This window comes from Asterias amurensis, chromosome 1, assembly GCF_032118995.1.
Source record: "Asterias amurensis chromosome 1, ASM3211899v1".
Lineage (NCBI taxonomy): Eukaryota > Metazoa > Echinodermata > Asteroidea > Forcipulatida > Asteriidae > Asterias > Asterias amurensis.
This window is the reverse complement of record NC_092648.1, coordinates 5,670,714-5,695,022: the sequence shown is the minus strand read 5'-3', so window position 1 is coordinate 5,695,022 and position 24,309 is coordinate 5,670,714. Positions and strand designations below refer to the sequence as shown.

Here is a 24,309-nt window from a genome sequence, read left to right as displayed (position 1 = left end):
ATTTAAGTATCAAAAAATGAAAAGGTTGAACCTGTAAAAGGGCAAAGAAGAAATCTGATACATATGACAGTGAAGCGATGAAGTATTTCAAATTGTCACAGACGGTGGTAATTCTGATTTAACAAGGGCTGATTTGTTTTAATTATTATCCCAAATTTGACTTTTGTCGTTCTTGCATGGTGCATTTGGTCATATGCAACCAAGTATTGTTTCTTCATAACTGACTTTAGTAAGAGTGAACAATCATTTGTAAACATATGTAATGTAGATGTGGGAGTAATTTGTGAAGTCTGATAGTGATATGCAAAGTGGAATATGGACTGGAATATGTACACTATTCGAAATCTTTGAGCACATTACGAGCTTGGATTTTGAGATGTTTGCTAAATGCCATTGACTAAACAGACAGTATCTACGATCAGGAAAGACCTGACATACGTGCCTGTTTTTAAGAAGAAGATCCATGGTCTTTCCACATGAAGAGTAATGTTTTCACCCATACAACATTATCATTATCAGTTTCCCTTGTGGTTTACATTGATAACGTTATCATTAAACGGGAAACTGTAATACTTGGATTCTGAACTGTGGAAGACATTTAATGATCAGATAATTTTGCAAAAATTTTCAAATGGGAGACTTTTGGTCGGTCCTTTTTCACAGTTCTCGCAAGTAGTGCACTTACTTGCTCAGACTTACTTGCGCAGCTGCAAAAAACGGTCCACTATGCCTGCTGCCGCTAGCGGCTCAAAAGTCTCCTGTTGTGTTGTAACGTGTGTATTAGCGGAATAATTTGAACATTATCTAGGTCACTTAGCCACCCTCTTTTCTCCAACTTTGATTTGTTCATAAGTTTCCCTTGTGTATATTACTTGATATAAAAAACCCATAAACAATCAGAAAGCAAGAGCATCCTCCTCATATGAACTCTTGTGTTATGTTTCGGCATTAATGTATACTCTTTGGTTTCACTTAAGTTTCAACAGCTAGTGTTTATACTATGGTTTCTCACTACTGTTATGGCCTCATCATGTATGCGCTACGTTGAACCAAGTGTATCATCATGGTACATTTCCCCATGTCTAGTGAGAGGCTTTCAAAGCAAATATTAGTTGTGGAAAGACACACCTAAAGCAAATAGAGGGTAATATTGCAATGGTAAAAGATTAATTTAAATTTGGCGCAATTCTTGTGTGAAACAATTTTTAACAAATACCTGTACAGCACTGAGAGTAACAATCAGGTGATGATTTGTTTACTTTAAAATCACACTATGGTCAGACAATTCTCAATTACTGATCTTTTTGTACATAGCTGTAAAGAGGAGTAAACTTTAAAAAGTCCAGTTTAGTCTGTGTGGGAGACTCTGAGTAGGCTTGAAACTTCAGGTCATTAAAACAACTTTTGCATTTACACTAAAGGTAATTGTTGTGGTAAGCAGTTTGCTATGTATCTAATTCTGTTTTTCTTCTAATATTCTCACTAGTCCAATATGTTGGAAACCTTGAACTATGAAGTGTTATGCACATGAGACAGTATTTCTCCAGCAGAGCTTGACAGAAGGGCTCACATTTCCACTGAATAATGGATGCCAGCCTGTTGAGTTGAGTCAACTCTCTGTTGTCATTTCACAGAGGTCCATAACCTTACAAGATGTAGTTCATACTTCACCCTACCACCCACTGGAGCCCAGGACCCCAACCTTAAGGTTTATTGATTTGCTGGGGTAATCAGCAGCCTATGAAAGCGCTCACATTGATTTACCTCCTAGGTTTTCTACTGGGTAGCAAAAGCCGTTTGTAAAGCACCAACAATGAGCGATGAAAGGGTTATATTCAGGACTGGAACAGTTGGTAATAGGTGGTTTAAACAACATTGATCCAGATGAAAACAATTCAAGAAAGGTCTCTGAAACTAGGACAGTCAAAGTCTGTCATCCTGTTTTCTTTATTGTGTTCCTTCTTCTGATGATCAATTGAAATAGAGGGCCAACTGATGAATGTATTAGGCATGTGTCTTATGTCAGTTATTTGGTTTCCAGTTTCTAACTGTCTAAATGAAAACCAGGCTTGCTGTTTGACAGTACCAATATATGGTCCATTGAAAATCACTCTCTCTTGTTGTTGAGAATCAAATATTGTCTTCCTTCATGCCATTAGACCAAGTCCAGGATGGCAGTTTCTGTCAGCCCTTGTAGGGAAAACTTATCCAAGACTGTTAAAGGTTAAAGGAAGTCAGGAGGAGTCCAACATTGTGTTTATTGTAGAGGAAACTAAATTTCATTTCAAGAAGAAACTTTATTCCAATTATCTATTTTTTTAAGACAATATTATGAAGGACTGGTACAACCATGGTTTTTGGATGAGCACTGTTTGTACACTTATCCCAGTTCTTAGTTTTTATGGAATGTGTAAATAAAACTGTTGGGCTGAAATGTCATTAAAATTACTTAGTAGGCAGTACACCAATGGTTTCAGCTTTAGTGAAAAAAAACCCCATGCATACATTTTAATTGGTATTGTTAGGCACTTCCGTCCGAGCAAATTAAATGGTAATGTAATAGAAAAATAAAAACAAGTTTCTTTTTTTGGTTTCAACATCGTCTGACTGATATGTATACGTATTTCTGAGCGTAATCAAAACAAGTACAAAATGATACGTTCCTTACAAGTAATAAATATTCCTTCGAAATAATTATATTCCTTACATATATTACATATTCCTTCCAATATACATTCTTCCAAATAATATTTTCCTTGCTCCATACCCAGCTAACATGACAAATCTACTTGATATTATTGTTTTGATATCTTCGAAATTGTAATCTACATGTTTGTGAAATTTTTGTGATTCAAGTATATTGTTGAATGTTTACAACAGACATTTAGAGTATTTAAACTAGTTGCGATAACATAACCCTCCTTGCCGTCGGAAGGAGGGTTATGTTATCGCAACTAATTTAAAACCAGAGAGGATATTTCTCAAGGGTCTGCTGAAGCAATCACATCTGTCGGATGATGCAGCCAAACCCATTCCATCTGTACATGTAGGAATGAGATGCATTTTCTTCATGTCTTATAGTCCTATTGAGGTCCTGCAAAGGATCTTAAGGACTCAAGTTTGAGGAAAACCCAAAAGACTGCAGCCCTGATCTTGTGAAATAACATAACATACTCTGATCATAATCAGCGTCAGTATCTGTCCTGAATTTCTGAGCTAACTGCTAGTGTCACACAATAAACACTTATGACGATTTATAGTACGAGGCTAATTGTATATCTGCAAAGTACGTTCATTGTACAGTTTATATTTCCCAAATCCCAAATATATTCTCCTTTATAAAAACAAAAACTGCATTGCTTGTTTTGCTACCTTTCCTTGCAGAATAGTGGAGGGGGTACTGACTATCACTGTTAATTTGCAATGAGTGTTCTAAATTCTGCTTGGCGCCATTTGGTGCCATCAGTAATATGCCTTTCCAACCAGTTCTGCACTGGTAAATTATTTAGCTGTCAGTTGAAGTGATTGGACACTCTGCAAACACATCACTGATGCATGGGTATGGAGGTAAAAAGTGGTATACAGTTTCAAATACATCCTTTACATGGAGCATCTAAATATCTTGGGGGAGATCAGTTTATGAAAGTTGAAAGTGACACCTTATTACGGATCGCTGCACAGCAACTTCATGTTCTAAAATTTAAAACAGTTGTTCAGTAAAATTTTAAAATGTTTCCTTGTCCAGAGTGGCACCCATCAAGTTGTTCACTGGTAATTGATTAACCAGTCTACTGAAGAGGCTGGACTGGATTGAAACGCAACGTAAACACATCACAGGCGCATTCTGCGTAGGCAGGTGAAGAAGTTTCTAAAAGTTGAGATACTGGACTGTTTTTTTGTTTTGTGTTGAACCAGAACTGGAGGATGATGTGTTGTCAGCGAAACAACTAATTGAACATTGAACTTGTATCAAGTAGCCGAACCAGGGTCAGCCTACTTAACACAGATGGATTCTCGTATTGTAGGCTCTATTTGCCTTGTCAGGCTTTAGCTCTTGGTGTTGTCATGGAGGAAGAATAGACTCTGTTTCAAGTCTGTCCTTCGGCATACAGACTACATGTTTAAGCCACATTAGAGGGCGCAATGCTGTCACGGGGCTTGCGATTAATCTAATTCCATGTAGCACTTGTAAACATTACTATCTCTGACTTGGAGAACCAAGTTTTTTACTTTATGGCTGAGGGCTTGATATTCCCAGCACAATACGTGGGCAAATTAAACTCCAATACTATAGCAACAACAGTTGTGCGTAGTTTGGGGGAATTGTATGGAGCTTCTAACAGAAAATTGTATAACACCAGGAGGCAATTTCATAAAGCTGTTAAGCAGAAAACACTGCTTATCCATGTTCTTTGCTAAGCAAAAAAAATATTTGGAAACCAGTTGAAACATTGAAACTTCATGGAATTTTGGCCGGTAAACTGTTCCAGCTAAGCAAGATTGTTTCTGTGCTGAGCAAGTTTTTGCGCTTTGTACAGGCTTTGTGAAATTTGGTCCTGATGTTTACACAATGAGTTGAACAGTAGCAATGGCATGGTTAATATTACAAAGTTTTGACTGCACCTCTTCATGCCCAATTGATCAGTGCTTATTATGGGCAATGAGGCAGCAAGCCACCCACTCTACAGTAAACAGTAACTGAATGAAGTTATACCTGCAACCTGCACTGTACACATGCCTTAAAATTTAACAGTGTGAGCTATTTACAGTGCACCCAAGAGTCAACTTGTCAGTGCCTACCTCCATGGTGTCACCATAGAGGTAGAATTACATTAGGCTTCCATGATGTCACATCAGTTTTACTTGAGTTCATTCACTTGTCAATGAACTAGAAACATGAATAGGCTAGAACTTTGGAGGCTAACTGATGAAATCATCATAGAAAGTGGGAAAGATGTGTCAAGCATTCTGCATCAATGCCTAGTTTGCAATCCTTTAATAGTCTGTTAAAATTTAAAAATCATAGTTTGGTGTGGGTGTGTGTGGGTCAAGACAAATATTTAAAAAAAGGTCAATTGTTTTTATGTTGATTGTTCTGAATGGCCCCTAAGCTGTGAGATGTCCCACTACGGTTACAAAAAGTGTTTTAAAAGCAACATCTACATGTAGATAAATATTTCCCATTTCCCTTATAGAAATGTTGTTCTTCTGAAAAGGACCCTGGAACACCATGTCAAAAAATATATGTTTAAAAATGTATGTTTAAAGCTAATGTAGGGCATACACTTGTAATTGTACTTCATTGGTCCATAGTCCTAATTGGTTGTTGAGTGGCTTCCTCCATGATTATTTTGTGATAGTATACAGACACTTTAACGACCCTAAAGGGCCTGTACTCAAACCTTGTGAGACTCCCATTTGCCCAACTTGATACAATTTTCAGGCCTTTTGTGGCTTTTCATCACATACAATGTAAACCCCTACGGCTATTACAGCAAAAGGTCTTCCTGGTTTGTATGGTGAGACCATGGTGAGACTCTTGAGGGCATTTGGGCCAACTGGGAGTGATTATTATCATGTGATAAGTCCTAGGGTCCTAGGCTGAGGAGCTTTGCCTGTAGGGGACATAGGTTCCTCCTTGTTGGCCTTGGGGGTATTGATCTACATGTATTAAAACTGCCAAGCAGGTACAACATATGTACATTACAAATGTACATATATGACTGTAGGTATATCACACCTAACAGTGTATTGGTTTCTCTTTTGTCTGCTTGTTGGAACAACAACTTGTGGGTGCATTATTGACTGGTTGATATTTATTGCTCTGTTATATGCTTGGTTTGGGTACTTTTGTACCATACAAAACACGACATCCACAGATTTACATTAAACTTTGGTTTTGGAGATAACAATGATAGAAAGCTTTACTTATGCTGAGTTGCTGTAGGTTTCTACAAATGAGTAAAACAATGTCACAAACATCATTTTTGTAGCAGGAGACAATTTCTTTTAGCATGTTGGCCAACGAGTTTAAACTACTCTCCTGATTTTTTCCCCTCAAAACTTGATGACTAATGAAGATGAAATTTCTACAGGTTAGGTAAATTAAAGCACATCTTCATTCACAGTGAGTAGGGATTCATGTCATGGAAAAAAAAAGAAAGAAGATCTACGAAAGATATCAAAACAATTTTAGGAAAAGTTTCCGTATGGCGCCACCACTTTTTCATTCGATATGAAATAATGTAGTATCTAATTTACCTGATTGATATATCCCTTTTTGTAAAAATAAGTGGAAAAGTGGTGGCGCCATATGGAAAGTTATCCCAATTTTAGAACTGAAATGTGTTACTGGTAGGAAGGGTAACACCCAGCCACATTTATACATTACTGCTGTGGTTCCAAGAACAGTTCATTGATTTTGATCTTGTCGTTATTAAGGCCTACATTTACTGTGGTTTTTCCACCTTGACTGGGTAGAGCCTACAGGTGTAGACTTATCAAGGCCAACCTTCATACAGTTGTTTTTATGTTAAATCCTTGTGAAAACTTTATAGCTTTACCACACTTTTACTAAGCAGATGATAGCTTTACCCCCTATATATTCAATTTGCTATTCGATCATAAAACAAACCCATCAATGTTTGGATCCAGTTTACTACTGCCCATTCATTTACTACTTTCTGTAGCCACCGCCTTTTTTAGATATTGACCCAATTCACCTGACGTCATCATCAGATGAATCTTGGATGCGCCATTTTGGTGGTCAATGACAATGTGTGTTATTCAGAGAAGTGCGCATTTTAGGCGGCGCGGCGTTAATACGTAAACCTATTGACCACCAACATGGTGAGCGTGGCATCAGTCGCCGCGTGTGACGCGCGTGCAAGGGGTCAATAGTTGGTATCACCACCTCAAAGATTTACCAATGGAAGAAGTAACCAATGACTAGAAGCTGTCAACTCGAATACAAGCACTGTAAACTTTGATGTGGAGACAAAAATCAATGCACCTTAATTTACTCAGTGCATGGTGAGGTTCCGCTGAGGCATAAACCGTGGCATCAAGGGGGCAGGTGGGTGGGATCCACCTACTTGGAACCCTTGCCCCTCATGCTCCTCTCCCCCATCTTGCTTGCCCCCTTCTCCCATCTTTCCCTCAAAATTGTTGTTTTAATTTAACAAATGAGTGAATTTATAGGCTACATTAAATAGCCCTGCCTAGTAACATGAGGGGCGCTATCATGACCTACAATTCTTGGGAATTTTGTGCCATTAATTGTTGTGCCATGTTTTCACTGCTCATAGGCCTTTTTTGAAACCTTTGGGTTTGGCTCCAGCTTCGGCCCCTTCAGTAGTTTTGAAAGTGTTTCTTTTCGGTATGGAACTTTGACCTGGCAAATGGTGCCAGAGCCAGAGCCAGAGCCCAAGCCATGGTTTTGAAATGAAGTAGGATCGAGATCAACCGTTTCGTCAACTGCTTTCACTGGATTCTTAATCCTCATAATAAATCAAATGGAGCCCATATAACTGGATTGATATTTATTACACAAAGCTCCTTTTCAATGCAGGAGTTGACTATTGTTCAGCAGGGGGTCTTGCATTTCACTGTCACCCCCATCAGTAACCTTAACAGTTGTCATGACAACTGTATACAATTGTTGATACAACTCTTTCAGGGGGCCAAGTCAACCCTAACCTAATTTATTTACTGGCAAGCAATGCAGGGACGATGCTGGGGGATGACTGTTATGCAAAGAAATTATCCTACTGTTTTATACTTTTGTTAAATAAGTAGTGATGTGTAGTATTAGAAATCCAACTGAATCAATCAATTAGCAGGCACAGCAATGCTTTTTGAGCCTTGGCTTGCCATCCGAATGCAAAAGTAAAATAATTTTTTCCTGCTTCTAACAAATGTGTTGGAGGGTCTTATAACTATATTGACTTCAGTAGGCAATGTTTAACATTCTTCTTAAAAACAGATTGAATTAAGACATTTCCAGTGTTCTTTCTTGCCTGTGTTTGTAAAAAACTGAGGGCTGATGTAATTGGTAATCATTCACAATGCATTTGACTGTAATTTATACATTCTCGTAGGAGATCCAGCTAAAATGTTTTGATACAACACATTTACATTGTACATAAACAGTAAGCATTTATTCAAACAGTAAACACATTGTAGAGATAACTGTAAATATTATGCCAGCAGCATCTTGTGAAATCCTCTAAAATCCCAGTATTGATTATGTTTGACACCCTCATTCCTCCACCATACCCCCAGGGTAATATTGATCAAGCATTCTCCGAATGCACCCTGCCACCATTCCATGTTGACATACCACATGTAGGGTACAATCAGGTTATAAGAAATCCCTGTTTCTTTTGAGGGGAACATGGTAAATGAAAGTGTGTGTTTGGTTTTGTCATTAAGAGATGGATTGTGTAGGGAAAGATGGCACTGTACTGACTTTGTGTTTGTGCTATGGAGACTGCCCATGTCATGCTATTGTAAATGTACTGAAGGCCTATCAATTAGGCCTACATCATTTTGTTCCGCTGGCCAAATGTCAGTAAAACAAATGAGGACCAGTAAGAATTCTGTCCAACTTGTCCATATTTTGTAAATGAACAGTTTGGTAACAGTTTCAGTTAACCTGGGTCCAATTTCATTGAGCAGAATATTTTGCTACACAATTTTCTGCTTAGCAGAAACATTCTACCTCCATGGTAGGAATGAGCAGGATACAGTCATAAATTGTACACATAACATAGTTCGGCTGGTAAACTTGTTATGGTGAGCCTAATTTTGTTGCAACTTTTTGTGCTTTAGCAACTTTATTTAATTGGGCCCTGTTTGGAGAAAAAGGGATGGGTAAATCATGAACATGGTGTTATAATTATTATTCAGATTTTTTTTTCTTTGGTACATTTATGTAATTTTGTATTTGTTTTCTCTTTATTCTATTCTACAGATATATCAAGAGCTAGGAACAGAAGTTCTGAATGCATCTTTCGGTGGATACAATGCCTGCCTGTTTGCTTATGGACAGACAGGTTCTGGGAAGACCTACACAATGATGGGCGATGAGGTACGCACAGTGACGGAAGATCCTTTCACTGTCGATATAAAGGCAGCTCCCGTACAGCTTACTTGCATGTACATTGTAACCTCATTAGTGATATTTGAATTGTGATAATGAGAAAACATAGCACTGACCAGTGATCCTTTATTCTGCGAATACATTTCATTCTAACAGGTATGAGCAGGTGCGTTCCCCCTCCCCTTCCCCAATGACATTGAACAAATGAGCCCTGTTCACACTACTCTATTCCACAAGAATAATGGCCAGTAGATCGCTTTACCCCCGATCTTACCCAGCAAATGGGCATACCCTGGGGAAAAGCTACCTCTGGTATTCGTAAGGGGTTAGTGGTTAAACCCTGGGTATTGCTAATTCTTTGGGAATAACTGCTAGAGAGGGGCTTTTCCATTACCCCTGGTGGACAGTGAAAGGTCGAATGGCAAAAGCTAAACAGATGAGGTCAAGGGATAATAGATGCAGTGTTATTTTTTCCTTGGTGGGGGTTTGCACAGGGGAGTGGGAATCGGGAAAAATGCCCCCCCCCCCCAACCTCATAATTGTTCAGTGCCCAGGTTTTCCATGTAAACAAATCATGATGATAGTGCCCTTTAAAAACACATAGCCCCGGGATGAACTCCCCCACTTGAATGCAATATCTGCACTGTCTACAACTAAACTTCCAAGTACTTGATGGGGTATACAACTGCAATTGTTAAGGGCACTATTGCGTATTATGACAACAATATGGAACACATGTTTTAATGTGCATTAATTAAATCCAATGTTTCATATGGTATTGACAACCACAGGTGGATATAGGACTGATACCCAGGATCTGTGAGGGAATGTGCAGCAGGGTGGATGACCTAGAACACGGTGTTACCTTCAAGATTGAAGTCAGGTAGTGTACATTTATATTGGTTCGACTTGTGTCTTGTAAGATGGTATCTTGATATGAGGGAATGGAAGTTTGATCTTTACTTGGAGGATACAGACAGATTGGGGTCATTGTCCTGGCCCATGAACCTGCAAGCACTAACTTATAAAGGTAGGCTCAGAAAGAAAAGTTAGATTAAAACAACATAAGAAAGGTTCACTGAATACAGTGTCTAAAAAATGCTGAGAATACAGCAAAAAAAAACTGTCACCATATTTGTACAAGATGAATTAATCCATAATATTTCTTCAACCTTTTTCTGCCACAGCTACTTAGAAATCTACAATGAGAGAGTGCGAGACCTCCTTGCCTTATCCAATACCACCAATTACACATTGAAGGTTAGAGAACATCCAAAAGATGGTCCTTATGTACAAGGTTAGTATGAAGCATTCATGACAAGTCATATCAGTGTCTTATTAATGGTTAGTTTGACATTTAGCAATCGTGGGTTAAAAAAAGACAAATTTACTGATTGAGACCTCCAGATAAACGTGCAGTGCTCTACCATGCAGCTGAGATACGTAGCCATATGTTGGTGGTCTCCCTATTTTGTCAATAACTGTGTTAGTGAGGCACCAGTTAAAAGTACTCTGCCGTATTGCCAGGGATTGCCCAGATACATTGTGAGAAGCAGCATGGTAAGGGGATCACCTTAAAGGGGGGCTGTCTTGTTGATAAAATTAGGTCTTTACAACTTTAACCTAGAGACTGCTTGTCCACACATGCTGGCCATAGATATGGCCACTGATATGACCAGTGTGTGGCGCGTGTGCAGTAACCAAGTTCATAATTCCATGTACAGCCACAGGCCTGCTATGATTACGATGACAGTCCCCCTTTAAGGAGATGCAACTTTTGTCTTCGATCATCAAATAATATCCCTTGTGGTTTATCACTCACTACTTAAAGACCATGGACACTATTGGTTATTGTCAAAGACCAGTCTTCTCACTTGGTGTATCTCAACATATGCATAAAATAACAAACCTGTGAAAATTTGGGCTTGATTGGTCGTCAGAGTTGCGAGAGTTGCGAGATAACCATGAAAGAAAAAAAACACCCTTGTCACACGAAGTTGTGTGCTTTCAGATGCTTGATTTCGAGAACTCAAATTCGAAACTTGAGGTCTCAAAATCAAATTCGTGGAAAGTAACTTCTTTCTCGATACTAGTCACTTCAGAGGGAGCCGTTTCTCAAAATGTTTCACAATACTTATCAACCTCTCCCCATTACTCGTTATCAAGTGAGGTTTTATGTTGTGAATTATTTTGAGTAATTACCAATAGTGTCCACTGCCTTTAAGGAGATGCAACTTTTGTCTTTGTCTTTGAACATCAAATAATATCTCTTGCAGTTTACCACTCACTACTAACAGTTAAATATTTTGGCTTATACATCGCTCATTCAAATAGCATGTCGGGGCAGATGCAAGCAATTGTATCTCTTATCATTCCATCTGTCCCCCCTCTACACCCTCTTAGGGCATCTTAGGGAATGATCTGGTTGTGGAAGATGAGAGTGCCACTCGGTTAAAAAAAAATATATATAAAAAAATACATGTACCAATACTGTATGCATGTCCACCTTCATTACAACTACATTTCGTGCTGTAAAGGCACAAAATTTCTTGGATTTGCTCGCAAATCTTTGTGCCCTCCGGCCAAAATTTAACTCATAATTTTTTATTAGTAACCAGAGGGAGTTATTCCAATCCGAAATATAGCATTCTTCAGCTTTTGAGTGACTTGAGAAACTTCTGTCTGTGGAAAGTCTCGGTTGTTATTGTCAATTTGAAGCAAGCAAGCCATCAGCTCCAATCTGTTAATTTCTAACTGCTAATAATAGATGCGTGAAATGAGGAGGAATTTAAACACATGTCTGAACTATTGGCAATCATAATAATAATAATAACAACTATTAGTCCATCCTGCAAGAAAACCCCCAGATGTTATAGTCATGAGCCAGTTGCCCTGGATCTTACCTTTCGGGCTCAGTCTAGTTTTCATCAAGAAAACTTATCAAGGCTTTTGACAAAAAAACTTGGTGTGGCGTAAACAGAATGGTTGGGTGCTCAAGCGTGGTGTGGGATAGATGATGAAATGATGCTGTATTGTTTCTGATGGTAATGACAACCATCTCTGCATGATCTAGCAGAATATAACTGATCGTAATTCGAACTCTATCTGAAAAGGATGGAACTGGAATGAATGTCCCTTGGAAATCAATTTGTCAGATAGTTTTGGGTGCTCTTGTGTCATAAACATTTGATTGATTGGTCTTTACTTTGTTCAAACTGCGAAATATTTAATAGTAATTTAATTTTATTTAAATTTATAATGGCCCGGTGTTGCTATCTCTAATTGGTAGTATCTCCCATGTATCAATGGACATGTCATATTTGGGGGGAAATAAAAATATGTTGTACCTCCTAATAAAACTGAAAAAGGATGGAGCTGGAATGAAATTGGAACCAATTTGTCAAAAACAATTTGATTGATTGGTCTCTACAAACAAAGAGGTGCAATTATTTCAAAGAAAATAATGTTAGCAAGTTTTAATTTATGATTTGTTTATTATCATAACAAACAAAGTATCACATCGCATCACATCTCTGAGCTCTGTTCACCATCACCTGTACAATTTGTTTAGATTAATGATTGAAACAGAAACAGTTGTTTATTTATGCAAGAACAAGAAATTAATATATTTTAGAATGCAGGTGTGTCGTCTGCAAACACAGACAGATCTTTGACAGAAGGTGATAATTTTCCAATTGACTGATTTGTTCAATGATATCAATGTTGATTTTAAAACTTGGAATTTATTATAATAGCAATAACTCGTACAGGTACAGTTTTAGGTAAAGGAATGGTGCATCATTGGAGTTTGGATATGTAAAAAGAGCTCCACTTTTCAAAAACATATCAAGTAAAACAAAAATTAATGGGTAAAAAAAAAAAATAAATAAAAGGGTTTCTCCAGTTAAACGTGCCAGTGCTCTACCAACTAAGCTATCTATCTTAACAGTTATGGCTTTTGACTGGCATCCCAAACAGAGATATTGACAAAATAGGGAGACTGCCAACATAGGGCTACATGTAGGTAGCCTAGGTGGTGGAGCGCTGTCACGTTAAACCGGAGGTTGTTGGTTTAATTCCCGCTATAGTTAATTTTCTTTGGTCAAACCCAAGTTATAAAAAAACTAAAAACATACACACTTTTCTGTGAACATTTCATGGGATCATGGGAAAAAATGTTTACGATAAAACAGCTTGTTATAAAACCATGTTTAGTTAAATTGTCTTTTTTTTTGGAGAGTTAAACAAAAATTCCGGCAGGCCAAATCAATCAAGACAAAGAAGTGTGGATTAAATAAAGAAATTCATGTTTGTTTTCATAATCCAGATGGTTGAATTTTTTCATTCACAAAATTAAAAGATGATTTCCTTTTTCATTTGTCACAGATCTCACAAAACATATGGTGTCCGACTTCAACTCTGTCATGATGCTGGTAGCGCAGGGCAACCGGAACCGCACTACTGCTGAGACCCATATGCATGAAGCTAGCAGTCGGTCACACGCGATATTCACTCTCAACTTTGTACAGGTACTAAGCAGTATTTAATTAAATCATTCAAGATGATGTGTATTTATAGATCCCAAACAGACCCAGCTACCATGATTGTTATTTTGGGGGGCTCAGTATCTCGTAAAAGCTTGTGACGATACGTGCATCCCACTAAATGCAGAGAAAACAGGGTGTTGGCCTCATTAATAATTCTTAGTCGCTCAAAATTTTCTTTTACAGACAGACTTGAGAGTTCAAGAAAAGTCACATAGTGTTAAAGTTTTACTCAATTGCGACATTGGCGTTGTTGACTTCCAAATGTTGGCTCAATTGGTCATCGAAGTTGTAAGAAAATAACGAAATATACATGTAAAACACCCTTGTTGCATTGTTGCACCCTTGTTGTCCTTTCAGGCCATACATTCAAAACTTTGGGGAAAAAAACCTCTGTCGCTAAAACTGCATTACTTCAAAGGGGCATTTCTAAATTCTACCAATGCTGTATTATATTAATAGCTCTCCAGTGCTCCAAGTTAGTTTTTATGGTCATTATAATTCACAGAGTAATTACCAAAACCCTTCCCTAAGCTGACTTTGGTATAGAGTTTGTACAGGTACCAATACTGTACTTGATGTTTTTAAATTAACGCACTGTGTCAAAAATCAATGGTGTACCATCACTTTATGAAGATGGTGACCAAGACTGTCATTATCCTTCTGACCTACGTATAACCTGCTGAATAGAATTCAGATATTGAATGTCCGATCGGTTCAGTGGAATCAATATGTATGCAGGTAACATCTGGACCGTTCTACGTGTTAGGAACTATATGATGAAATGGATGGTTGCTTTGGTAATATCAATTATACAATACAAAACTTATATGGCGTGTATATCCACCTGAATGCAGTCAGGGTTAACATACAAGGACAGTAGTTGGGGTTCTTATACAAGGACAATAGTCAGGGTTCCAGACAAGGAACGTAGTCAGGGTCAAGTTTGCGCAAGGATGGTTAACGAGTGGTTGTTAAGTGACTTATAGAGGGCTTGCGCACTGAAGTTGAAGTGCGAACGACTCTTGTCATGTCATCTCCTGCGCCAGGAGTGTCTTTTAGACAGACATGGCGCATTATAAATTACCACTATTATTTATTATTATCTCATGGCGATTGGCAACTTAATGCACGCTATCATTTTGTTACAACTGGTCCACTCTGCACTGGGCTATGAAAATGGCTATGGGTTACCATGCGATGCGACCATGCCTGGTAGGTTGGTTTCAAATAGTCCACTGTCGTTGACTAGACAGAGTTCAGGCAAACTTAGTCAAACTATGGTCAACGGTAGTCCTTGCGTGAACTTGGCCCAGGCTTCACATACAAGGATGGTCATTGAGTTTGAAACTTGACTTCTCTTGGCTTATTGGATGTCTCTTCAACTAGCCCAACAGCCAAATACCTTGGTGTCACACACACTTTACTACATTAATGCTATATGCTGTAATGATATATCTCCTAGCATGTATCCCCTAACCTGGCGGGGAATTCCAGTGCTAATGAAATCAAGGGAGTCAATAGAGGATAGTCTACATGTAAAATGTAACTGAATTCAGGGCTCTGTCTTCATTTGTGTCAACCATGTCAAAGTCCATGTGCTTTATAAGCATATAATCAAATGGCCAATAACTAGAGGGGATCATGTTGGCATAGTGGTATCTTGCTTTGCCTTTTACTCCTCAGATCCTAGTCTGAATCCCAGCTTAGACAGCCTGGCATGTGGATTGAATTTCAGTCCAATTCAGACATTGCCTTGTAGGCACACTTTTACTGTTGTTATTCTTTCATTGAACAAAAAGCAAGGAATCTTCAAAGGTGACTATTATAACACGGAATTAGTCTGGCTCTGAAGAGAAGACTTGATGAGTTAAGGCCCGGTCACACAGGCCTCGATAACGAGAATGAAAACGAGAATGTTAACAATACATGCCCTCGATTGGTTGAATGAGCGTGGGCGTATTCTGCATGGAGCAATTCAACCGATAGAATGTGTTCTCTTTGCGACGTGATGGTTATACTTTTCGTTATGACTGCAGTGTGACTAGGCCCTAAGCAGGGAGTTTTAGATATTAGGGTTTCCCCCTCCCATATCTGAAACTGACTGTCTATCCATCAACTGCATTTGTGACTGCAGTGTAAAGGCTATCCTGTTAGTAAGTTTGATGTAATTCAATTGGAAACCACGCCCACTTCTCACCAATTGGCCTTTCTGATTACCAAAATCATAGGATGTTATTGACCAAGTTTTTTTATTTGATGGTTTATGAACAGGAAGTTAACAACTAGACTTGGCTTATGTATATCTTCTTCAAGACAACATATTTAAAATGTTCTGTTATAAGAACTGCTTTTGAACATTGAAATGAGTGTTTTTTGTTCAAATTACACGCAAAGGTATGCCAGATTGGAAGTAAAGCTGGAAGTAGCGAAACCTTTGGGCCAGCAGACGATACGCATGGGTGTGCTGCAATGACTTACCAATAGGATAAACTTAATCAAAGCAAACCCTCCATTCTTCATATCTGTACACATTCTATTTGCAGGCCAAGATGGTGAACAACTTGCCAAGTGAGATCGTTAGCAAAATTAACCTGGTGGACTTAGCTGGAAGGTAGGAAAATTCATTGTCATCTAATTCTACTCAATGTCTTTTATCAAGCAATACACTACAAGGTAGACTGACTGGGTAAATTTTAAACAATGTTTTTGTTGAATGAAGGAAAAGAGCGGGACATCTTATTTTAATCAATTTGTTTTAGTGACACAGGGGTAAAGTTTGGTTTTTCTCACTGTTATGAAACATACTATCATTAAAAAAAACAAGTTCTCAAAGTAATACTTTAATATAAATGATGAAGCTATAAAAGGGTATGAAAATACCTCAATATTTCAGGCATTTTTGTAAAAATAATTGTGAATTTGTAAAAACATTTCCGTACATTTTCTTACCCCCACCCAGTGAGCGAGCCAATCTGAACTACAGCAAGGGTAGACTACAAGAAGGAGCTAACATCAATAAGTCACTGGTCACTCTGGGAAATTGCATCTCAGCACTAGGTAAGTAGTCTTGTTGTTCAGCTACCAAATTGTTTCCTTCATCTGGCCATATTTGAGTAGTAGAATTTCACGATCCTTCACCACACGATTTCGCAATCTCATTTACTAGAACAGCAATTTTTTGGGTCATTTGGAGTTGTTAAAGCATATACTCAAAAATTCCCATTGAAAATAATCAATGGGATTAAATGGGATCCCATTAAAAATTTGAATTGGATTAATGGGATTCAATGGAATTGGCGTGGAGTTTGGGACATATTCAATGGGATCCAATGGGATCCACGAAAGATCCCATTAAACCTCATTGAATCCCATTGAATCCCATTGAAATATCAATGGGACTCAATGGGATTCAATGGGATTGGTATGGAATTTGGGACATATTCAGTGGGATCCAATGGGATCGACAGGGGATCCCATTGAACCCCATTGAATCCCATTGAATCCCATTGAAACAATGGGATCCCATTGAATCCCATTGAAATATCAATGGGACTCAATGGGATTCAATGGGATTGGTGTGGAATTTGGGACATATTCAATGGGATCCAATGGGATCCACGGAAGATCCCATTGAACACTATTGAATCCCATTGAATCCCATTAAAACAATGGGATCTCATTGAATCCCATTCAAAATAATAATAGGACTCCAATGGGATTCAATGGGAATTTTTTCCTGAGCTAGATTCCACCTCTGACTGGTAGCAGTACATGCCTTAGGCCCATCCAGCACTCACTACTGCATTACAATAAACAATAATTATTTACTGCCTTGCAAATGAACATACTCATCAAACGTTATACCATTAGAAAGAGTATATTGTTGTCTTTAATATTCTGCCATGTTTCCCATCTCATGTCACTAGTAATGAGATTGTTAAGAAAGACACTTATAAGTGTGTCTTTTTCATATTAGGATTTTCCTGTAGCACTAACAGTGTTTATGTGTTCTCCGAGAAACCCTGTATAACAGGGATCATCTTAATTTTCATAAGAAAAAGTCATGTAGATTTTTCTATTTCACTACAAAAATGATCAGAATCCATTGGGAGACAGAAGTACATGGGGTGAATCCGGGGTAGGGGACAATATATGCATGGTGAAAAATAGCAATAGACCGTATTGAATAACCCTTTTTTTGCTATGAAAGTCATCATCTTGTAGGGCAAACCGTATGCGCGTCTTGACGCGTACATCAATGAAGCACGCAGCAGTCCCGGTTGGATTTCTACATGGCACACATGTGCACACTCTAACGCACACGCTCACAGACGCTATGTTGTAGGTCAGATTTGAATAGTGACGTCATATTCAATATGGTCTATAGCTCCTCCGCTAACTACCACACTGTGCATTATAGGCTGGTAAACTGCTTAAAACAGTTTTAGACTGGAGATGCGGAAGGGGGTAGCCCTATATAGGACTCTTTCTCTGTACACAGGAACAGAGTCCTAACTATTGAGGCCCGTTTCTGGGGCGGAAAAATTTCACAGCTTCATAACTTAAATCTTACCTGCAACAAGCCACTAATTTCAACAGAATCACATTCCATGGCGGCATACATTTTTCTGCGGTGGGTTTTGGTCCTCATATTTTCCTCACAAATCCATCATTTTCGTGAAATAATGCAGCTTACAACATTTTTCTGCGGTGGGTTTTGGTCCTCATATTTTCCTCACAAATCCGTCATTTTCGTGAAATAATGCAGCTTACAACATTAAAAAATTCCCGTTTCGATCGTTTTCTCACAGTGTTGTCTGTTGTCGTGCGTACGCGTATACATTCGCGTGCAAGACGCATGATGCAAGCTTAGACGCATGAGTTCTTGGTCACCGTATCTTGACTGCACAGCGTTAACAACACAATTCAAAATTTGCGCGTCGTGCGTCTTGCGTACACACGGCAGACTGTGAGAGTACGAACAAAAATGGGAATTCCTTAACGTTGGGAGCTGCATTATTTCATGAAAATGATGGATTTGTGAAGAATATATGACGATCAAAACCAACCGCAGAAAAACATATGCTGCCATGGAATGTGAATCTGTTGAAATTGGTGCTTTCTTGTAGGTAAGATTTGAGTTATGAAGCTGTGAAAATTTTCCGTCCCAGAAATGTACCCCGATGTTTAGGACGTCACTGTAGTACAAAACGAAAGTGTAAGGCCGCCAGGGCTAGGGAAGGGGGGTTAAGTGCTGCTATTCGTTCCTGTGAATCTGCCTAAGAATAGGCCATGAAGAGGGTCATTATTATCAATAGTTCCAGAAGGAAGCCCGAAATGAAGGAGTCTCACTCACCTTTGCTTCCCCCCAAAAATGTTGCTAACTTTGGATAGTCCTTTCCCACATTCTCATCTAGGGCCAATTTCATAGAGCTGCATAACATATTGGTTAAAAATTTTCTGCTGAGAAAAAATTAGCGGAACACCAGTCACAGATGGTAAGGGTGAAATGGTATTTTGGCTGCTTACTTTTACAAATTCCAGTAAGCATAACTTGTTGTGCTTGTCTACTTTTTATGCATTGGATAATTTTTCATTCGGACATGACCTTCACTTTGACCTCTTTATTTGAATGGAAGTAGGTCAAACCTTGGGGCTGTTTGGGCCACTAAGGTCGATTTGCGGCCGTTTGTGTCCATTATGGTCTCTAAAGGGTGAAGCAGCTCTATGATATTTGGCCCTGACTCCATTGGGATAGACAGTAGTGCTTCTGGCTTGAGAGCATGTGGTTGTGACTAACATGCATTGTGTGTCTTTGTTTCTGCTTGTAATTTTTGAAAGGCATGCCAGAAGAGGATGACGACGGTAAGACCATGATATCAAAATCCATCCATTGCATTGTTTAATTCTCTCATCATGCATGCTGCATTGTGTATGCTGGCTTAATATTAACTCATGTTGTGCTAACTACGAATGTATGTTCTTAATCTGACTCACCAAACCTGGTTTAGTTCTACCAATTAATCCCCCCCCAAAAACCCCCCCCCCCAAAAAAAAAAAAAACCCAAAACAACAACAACATTTGAATGAATGTGATTGCGAGGCTAAATTATTACGAAATCCTATGAGTGGTCGGTATCTAAAGGACAAAGTAAACATTGTATGAAACATTTGATCTTTTTAAGAAATTAGTTTTGACACACCCACCCACCCTAAATTACAGTAGTTTTAACAATTATTAACATACTGTAAAATATTCAATTAAAGTTTCATCCAACTGAAGAACAAAGTAATGCCACAAGATAACCAGATGTTTTAGAACAATGTTGTCCATGCTCAGTGTTTGCAATGCTTTTGCAATTGCTTGTATTATCTGGCAAGCTGTGTTTCAAACATGCTGTATGGCAGATATTTGATCTATAATGGAATGGTGCTAAATCAAGAAGGAAATTCATACTTTCTTTCCAAATGTATGATCGGAATTTTTTATCAAATCATTGACTTTATGCAAGCATTTTGTGCAGTAATCTCACTTTTACAACCTGTGCCACTTCAGGGTCTCCCCTTACCTGTTAAACCTTCGATTGCACAGCACCCCTCTGTTGTCAGATATCCCTCGGCCTTGGTTCTCGAATCAAAGATTCTTGCCTTACTCCAAAAACAGACAATTTACCATGTCCCTAAGGAGGACTTGAATTGAGGGATTTGTCTCTCCTTTGTGCGTTTGGGCTGATCGGATGGGATTGGCATAGGCTGAGGGAGTTATGACGATGGTGGGGTGCTGTGCAATCACAGGTTTTACAGGACTCCCAAAACACCTTTGATTTGGGGGAGTTTGTTAGAGATATTTCCATGGTGCTTACAAGCACACGCACAAGTGCAACCTCTCCTCTTGGTCGGCAGCCTCATATCCTCTCCATGAATGAGCTAAAGAGGGCGCTCTTCATGCAAGCCATAGCTCGTCCAAATACTCTAGTGAAAAACTGTTTAGCTTGTGTTGATGGCTTTTTCTAGCTGCACTTTTGCCATAGTAAACTGCGTTGCCTGATAAATTTCTCTTTGCTATTTCGTAACATAATGTAACTCGCACCAAGATCATTTATAATATGATGGAACACACATCATGTTGCACCGGTCTTAACAATAAACTGAACTAATAGTTTTTTATTGAACTCTTTAGACTCTAACAATAACAAGTATTGAGTGTCTTTATTGTTCAATCAGAGGAATCTTACACATGTTTAAAGGCAGTGGACACTATTGGTAATTACTCAAAATAATTATTAGCCTAAAACATTACTTGGTAAAAGTAATGGGGAGCTGCTGATAGTATAAAACATTGTGAGAAACGGCTCCCTCTGAAGTAATGTAGTTTTTGAGAAAGAAGTAATTTTCCACGAATTTGATTTTGAGACCTCAGATTTAAAATTTGAGGTCTCGAAATCAAGCATCTGAAATGCACACAACTTTGTGTGACAAGGGTGTATTTCTTTCATAGTTATCTCCCAACTTGACCGATTGAGCTGAAATATTCACAGGTTTGTTATTTTATGCTGATGTTGAGATACACCAAATGAGAAGACTGGTCTTTGACAATTACCAATAGTGTCCACTGTCTTTAAGTAGAAAAGTTTCACATTTATTCGAGCCCCTTCAAAACGGGCTTGCTCCTCAAGCTTGGTGGCTTGTGTACAAAGAACGTATGATGAAATTGTAAAACTTGAGAAAGCTAGAAAGTGTGTGTCAAAAGAAATGGTACAAACTGTATACTCATGAAGTCCTGCATGGGATGATGATTACATACCCATGTAAAACTACAATGTAGATGAGAACTCACTGAGTCATCCGCCAGAATTTGAGTTTTATGCGAAAATTTCCTGAGCTATGATAGGTGAAAATCACCCTAAATTAGGGATGTGTTTCTTTCACACAAAGCTAAACTGATAAATTTCTTTGCATACTTCATATTTCTTCGCCTACTTTGTTATTATATTATCTTTCCATGTCAAAGCTTTTGTGTATTGATTTGAAATTTTCTTTTGTAAAATAGATACACTTATCTTTGACTAAAGTGTTTTAATTTTAGTGAACTTTTTTACAAGCACTTTTTACAGATAAGTTAAAAAGTATTTTAGTTTTCTCTATAGACAGATTAAGTACATGTTTGTGTCACTGTTAATCATATCACTCAACCTTTCAGCTTTTGCACCAAGCACAGTCAATCTCTGTTTACAGGTTATAAAGGTAGGGTCATACTTTGGAAATGATCCTGAACAAATTGTGTTTATCCAAAAGATTTACTTGTTATTTTGATAGTAAGCATTGTTTGAAATTATATACTTCGTCTGAAAAGCTCTCATTGATCGATTATAAATCGGTACAAATATTTGAATCTGAGAAATGATTCATGCATGAATTGTTTCTCAGATGTCTGAGGGTTGGTGCCTATCTGCACCCAGAGATGCGGTTGGTACACACTGTCACCTTATTAAAGACACTGGACGCGTTTGGTAATTACTAAAAATAAAACCTTTCTTGGTAACGAGTAATGGGGAGAGGTTGTTGGTATCTGACTGTCTGAAGTAACGTAGTTGTTGAGAAAGTAATTCCCCGCTTAAATACTTGAAATTGACATCAGAATTAGATTTTGAGGTCTCAAAATCAAGCATCTGAAAGCACACAATTTGTGCAACAAGGGTGTTTTTTCTTCCATTATTATCTCGCAACTTCGACGACCAATTGAGTTCAAATTTTCACAGGTTTGTTATTTTGTGCATATGTTGAGATACACCAAGTGAGAAGACTGGTCTTTGACAATTACCAAAGGTTTCAAGTGTCTTTAAACATGGTTGAATTATGCATTCATTTGGAAAAACCATGACAGTTGTTTTTGCTGTTTTCTTTTCAACACTGTATTCAGCTGAATTTTTCAAAGGATGCTTTTATTGCATCTTTACTGATAATTTGCCCAACAAATCACCGTTCTGTTGACTGAAACCAATCTATGACCCTACATTAAACAAAACATGTTTCATTTAAAACAGTTGTGCTTTTTTTTTTAGTTCGGTAACACATCATTACCTATGAAGTTTTAAAATTCTTAGGTCTTTACTGCATTGACACTTTGGTTTACTTAAGATAAGAATGGACTTATGCGACCACAAGAGGGCAGCAGCTTGGGAGTCTACTCTTAAATTTACTGATCTTGTTTTTAGGCATAATATAGTGTGATACATAAACTAATTAATTGTCTTACTTTAAAGGATGTCTTAACCTGGTTCAAAAGTGTTCAAACACTTTATCTTCCTTTTAACAATACTACTTGATTTTTGTTAACTGTAATGGAATAACAAGTTATTATCCCTGAATGTCTCTAATTTATTCTCCTTCTATCAGAAAATAATATTTTATTAAAATGGTGGAACCCTCAGCCCTTGACCAAGTCCCGTTCAGTTGAAAAAGAGTGTTGGAATTACCTTGGGTGTCCATTGCTACTTGCAGTTGTGTCCAATGCTGTTGCTGTGATGCCCAGTTCTAATGCCTAGGTGCCCTATGTCTTTGCCATGGTGCCCAATGCCATTGCTGTGGTACTCGGTTCTTGATGCCCAATGCCTTTGCCATGGTGCCCAGTGCTTTTGGTGTTGCGCCTGTTGTTATTGCCTAGGTGCCCAATGCTTTTGTTGCCAAAGGTGCCCAATGCTACAGTTGTGATATGCTCTTTCCTAAGGTGCCCACCATGTGAATTACTCAACACATTGTTGTGGTGCCCAACACTATTGCCATGGAGCCCTTCGTAAAGTTTCAACTGAAATGTATGCTCATTCATAAAAATGCCTTTTTACTTTGTAACTGTTGCTTTGGCTCTTCTGGAATGAAGCTCAAAACCCCATTTAAAATCTGCTTTTAGATTGTCTATACGTTTTTAAGACAAAATCTGTGTTTTATATCAGAAATATTACAAAATGGAGAATATCAGAAAAGTATTGTCCTTGGGATATGAAGGATACAACATTGTGGTTTGGTGGATGTAAATTTTGAACAAAGTGTATCTTTCCTTGTATTTCTTGTGTAGAAATAATGAACATAATGTGCACTGTGGAAAAAAAATCAGAACGATTGATCTATGTTTTCAAATGTTTCGTTCTCTTCTGGATTTAACAGCGGAGAGTTCAATGATGCTATCGGCAGCCAGTCTAGAAAGTTTAGCGATGAGTGAAGACGGAGATGTATCAAGCCCCAAACGACGCCCTGGCTTCGTTCCATATCGGAACTCGGTGCTGACGTGGCTTCTTAAAGACAGCTTGGGAGGGAACTCCAGGACTATTATGATTGCAAGTAAGACATCAATGCTGGGGGATGGCGTTAGTCCGGGTGACGTCAGATTTACAAAAATCAAAGAGGTTTTCTTGTAGTTCTTGAGGGGTCTTTTGGAAGGAGTGCTGGCTCTGAGAAGTGCATTTCAGTTTAAGTGCCAAGGTTGTACATGCTTCTTGAACAATTTATTTTTTGTATTCTGAAAGCACCGTTATTGATATGTATGATCTCTTTTATGTACTCAAAAAGTGTCATCAACGACCCATAATGTACAAGTTATCACAAGAGGATATTATCACTCGGAAATACTATTGACTTTGGGATGCACCAAGGCAACATAAATCA

The 24,309-nt window shown here is 38.3% G+C and overlaps 2 protein-coding genes across 8 annotated transcripts in view; one reads left to right on the top strand and one right to left on the bottom strand.

Annotated features, from left to right (window-relative positions):
- The window catches only part of LOC139943900 (transmembrane protein 229B-like), a 334,157-nt gene that overhangs the window by 256,497 nt on the left and 53,351 nt on the right, over positions 1–24,309 (bottom strand). The window lies entirely within an intron of this gene.
- The window catches only part of LOC139943771 (uncharacterized), an 85,013-nt gene that overhangs the window by 12,793 nt on the left and 47,911 nt on the right, over positions 1–24,309 (top strand). For 4 of the 7 annotated variants that reach the window (XM_071940602.1, XM_071940585.1, XM_071940594.1 and 1 more), the window contains exons 4-10: positions 8,975–9,091; positions 9,895–9,986; positions 10,291–10,400; positions 13,490–13,632; positions 16,194–16,261; positions 16,610–16,707; positions 23,812–23,985. In XM_071940602.1, coding sequence (XP_071796703.1) covers positions 8,975–9,091; positions 9,895–9,986; positions 10,291–10,400; positions 13,490–13,632; positions 16,194–16,261; positions 16,610–16,707; positions 23,812–23,985 — 802 coding nt within the window. Of the gene's footprint in view, positions 1–8,974; positions 9,092–9,894; positions 9,987–10,290; positions 10,401–13,489; positions 13,633–16,193; positions 16,262–16,609; positions 16,708–19,491; positions 19,516–23,811; positions 23,986–24,309 lie in introns of all 7 variants that reach the window. The other 3 variants (XR_011786886.1, XR_011786889.1, XM_071940566.1) reach the window with 1 other exon arrangement.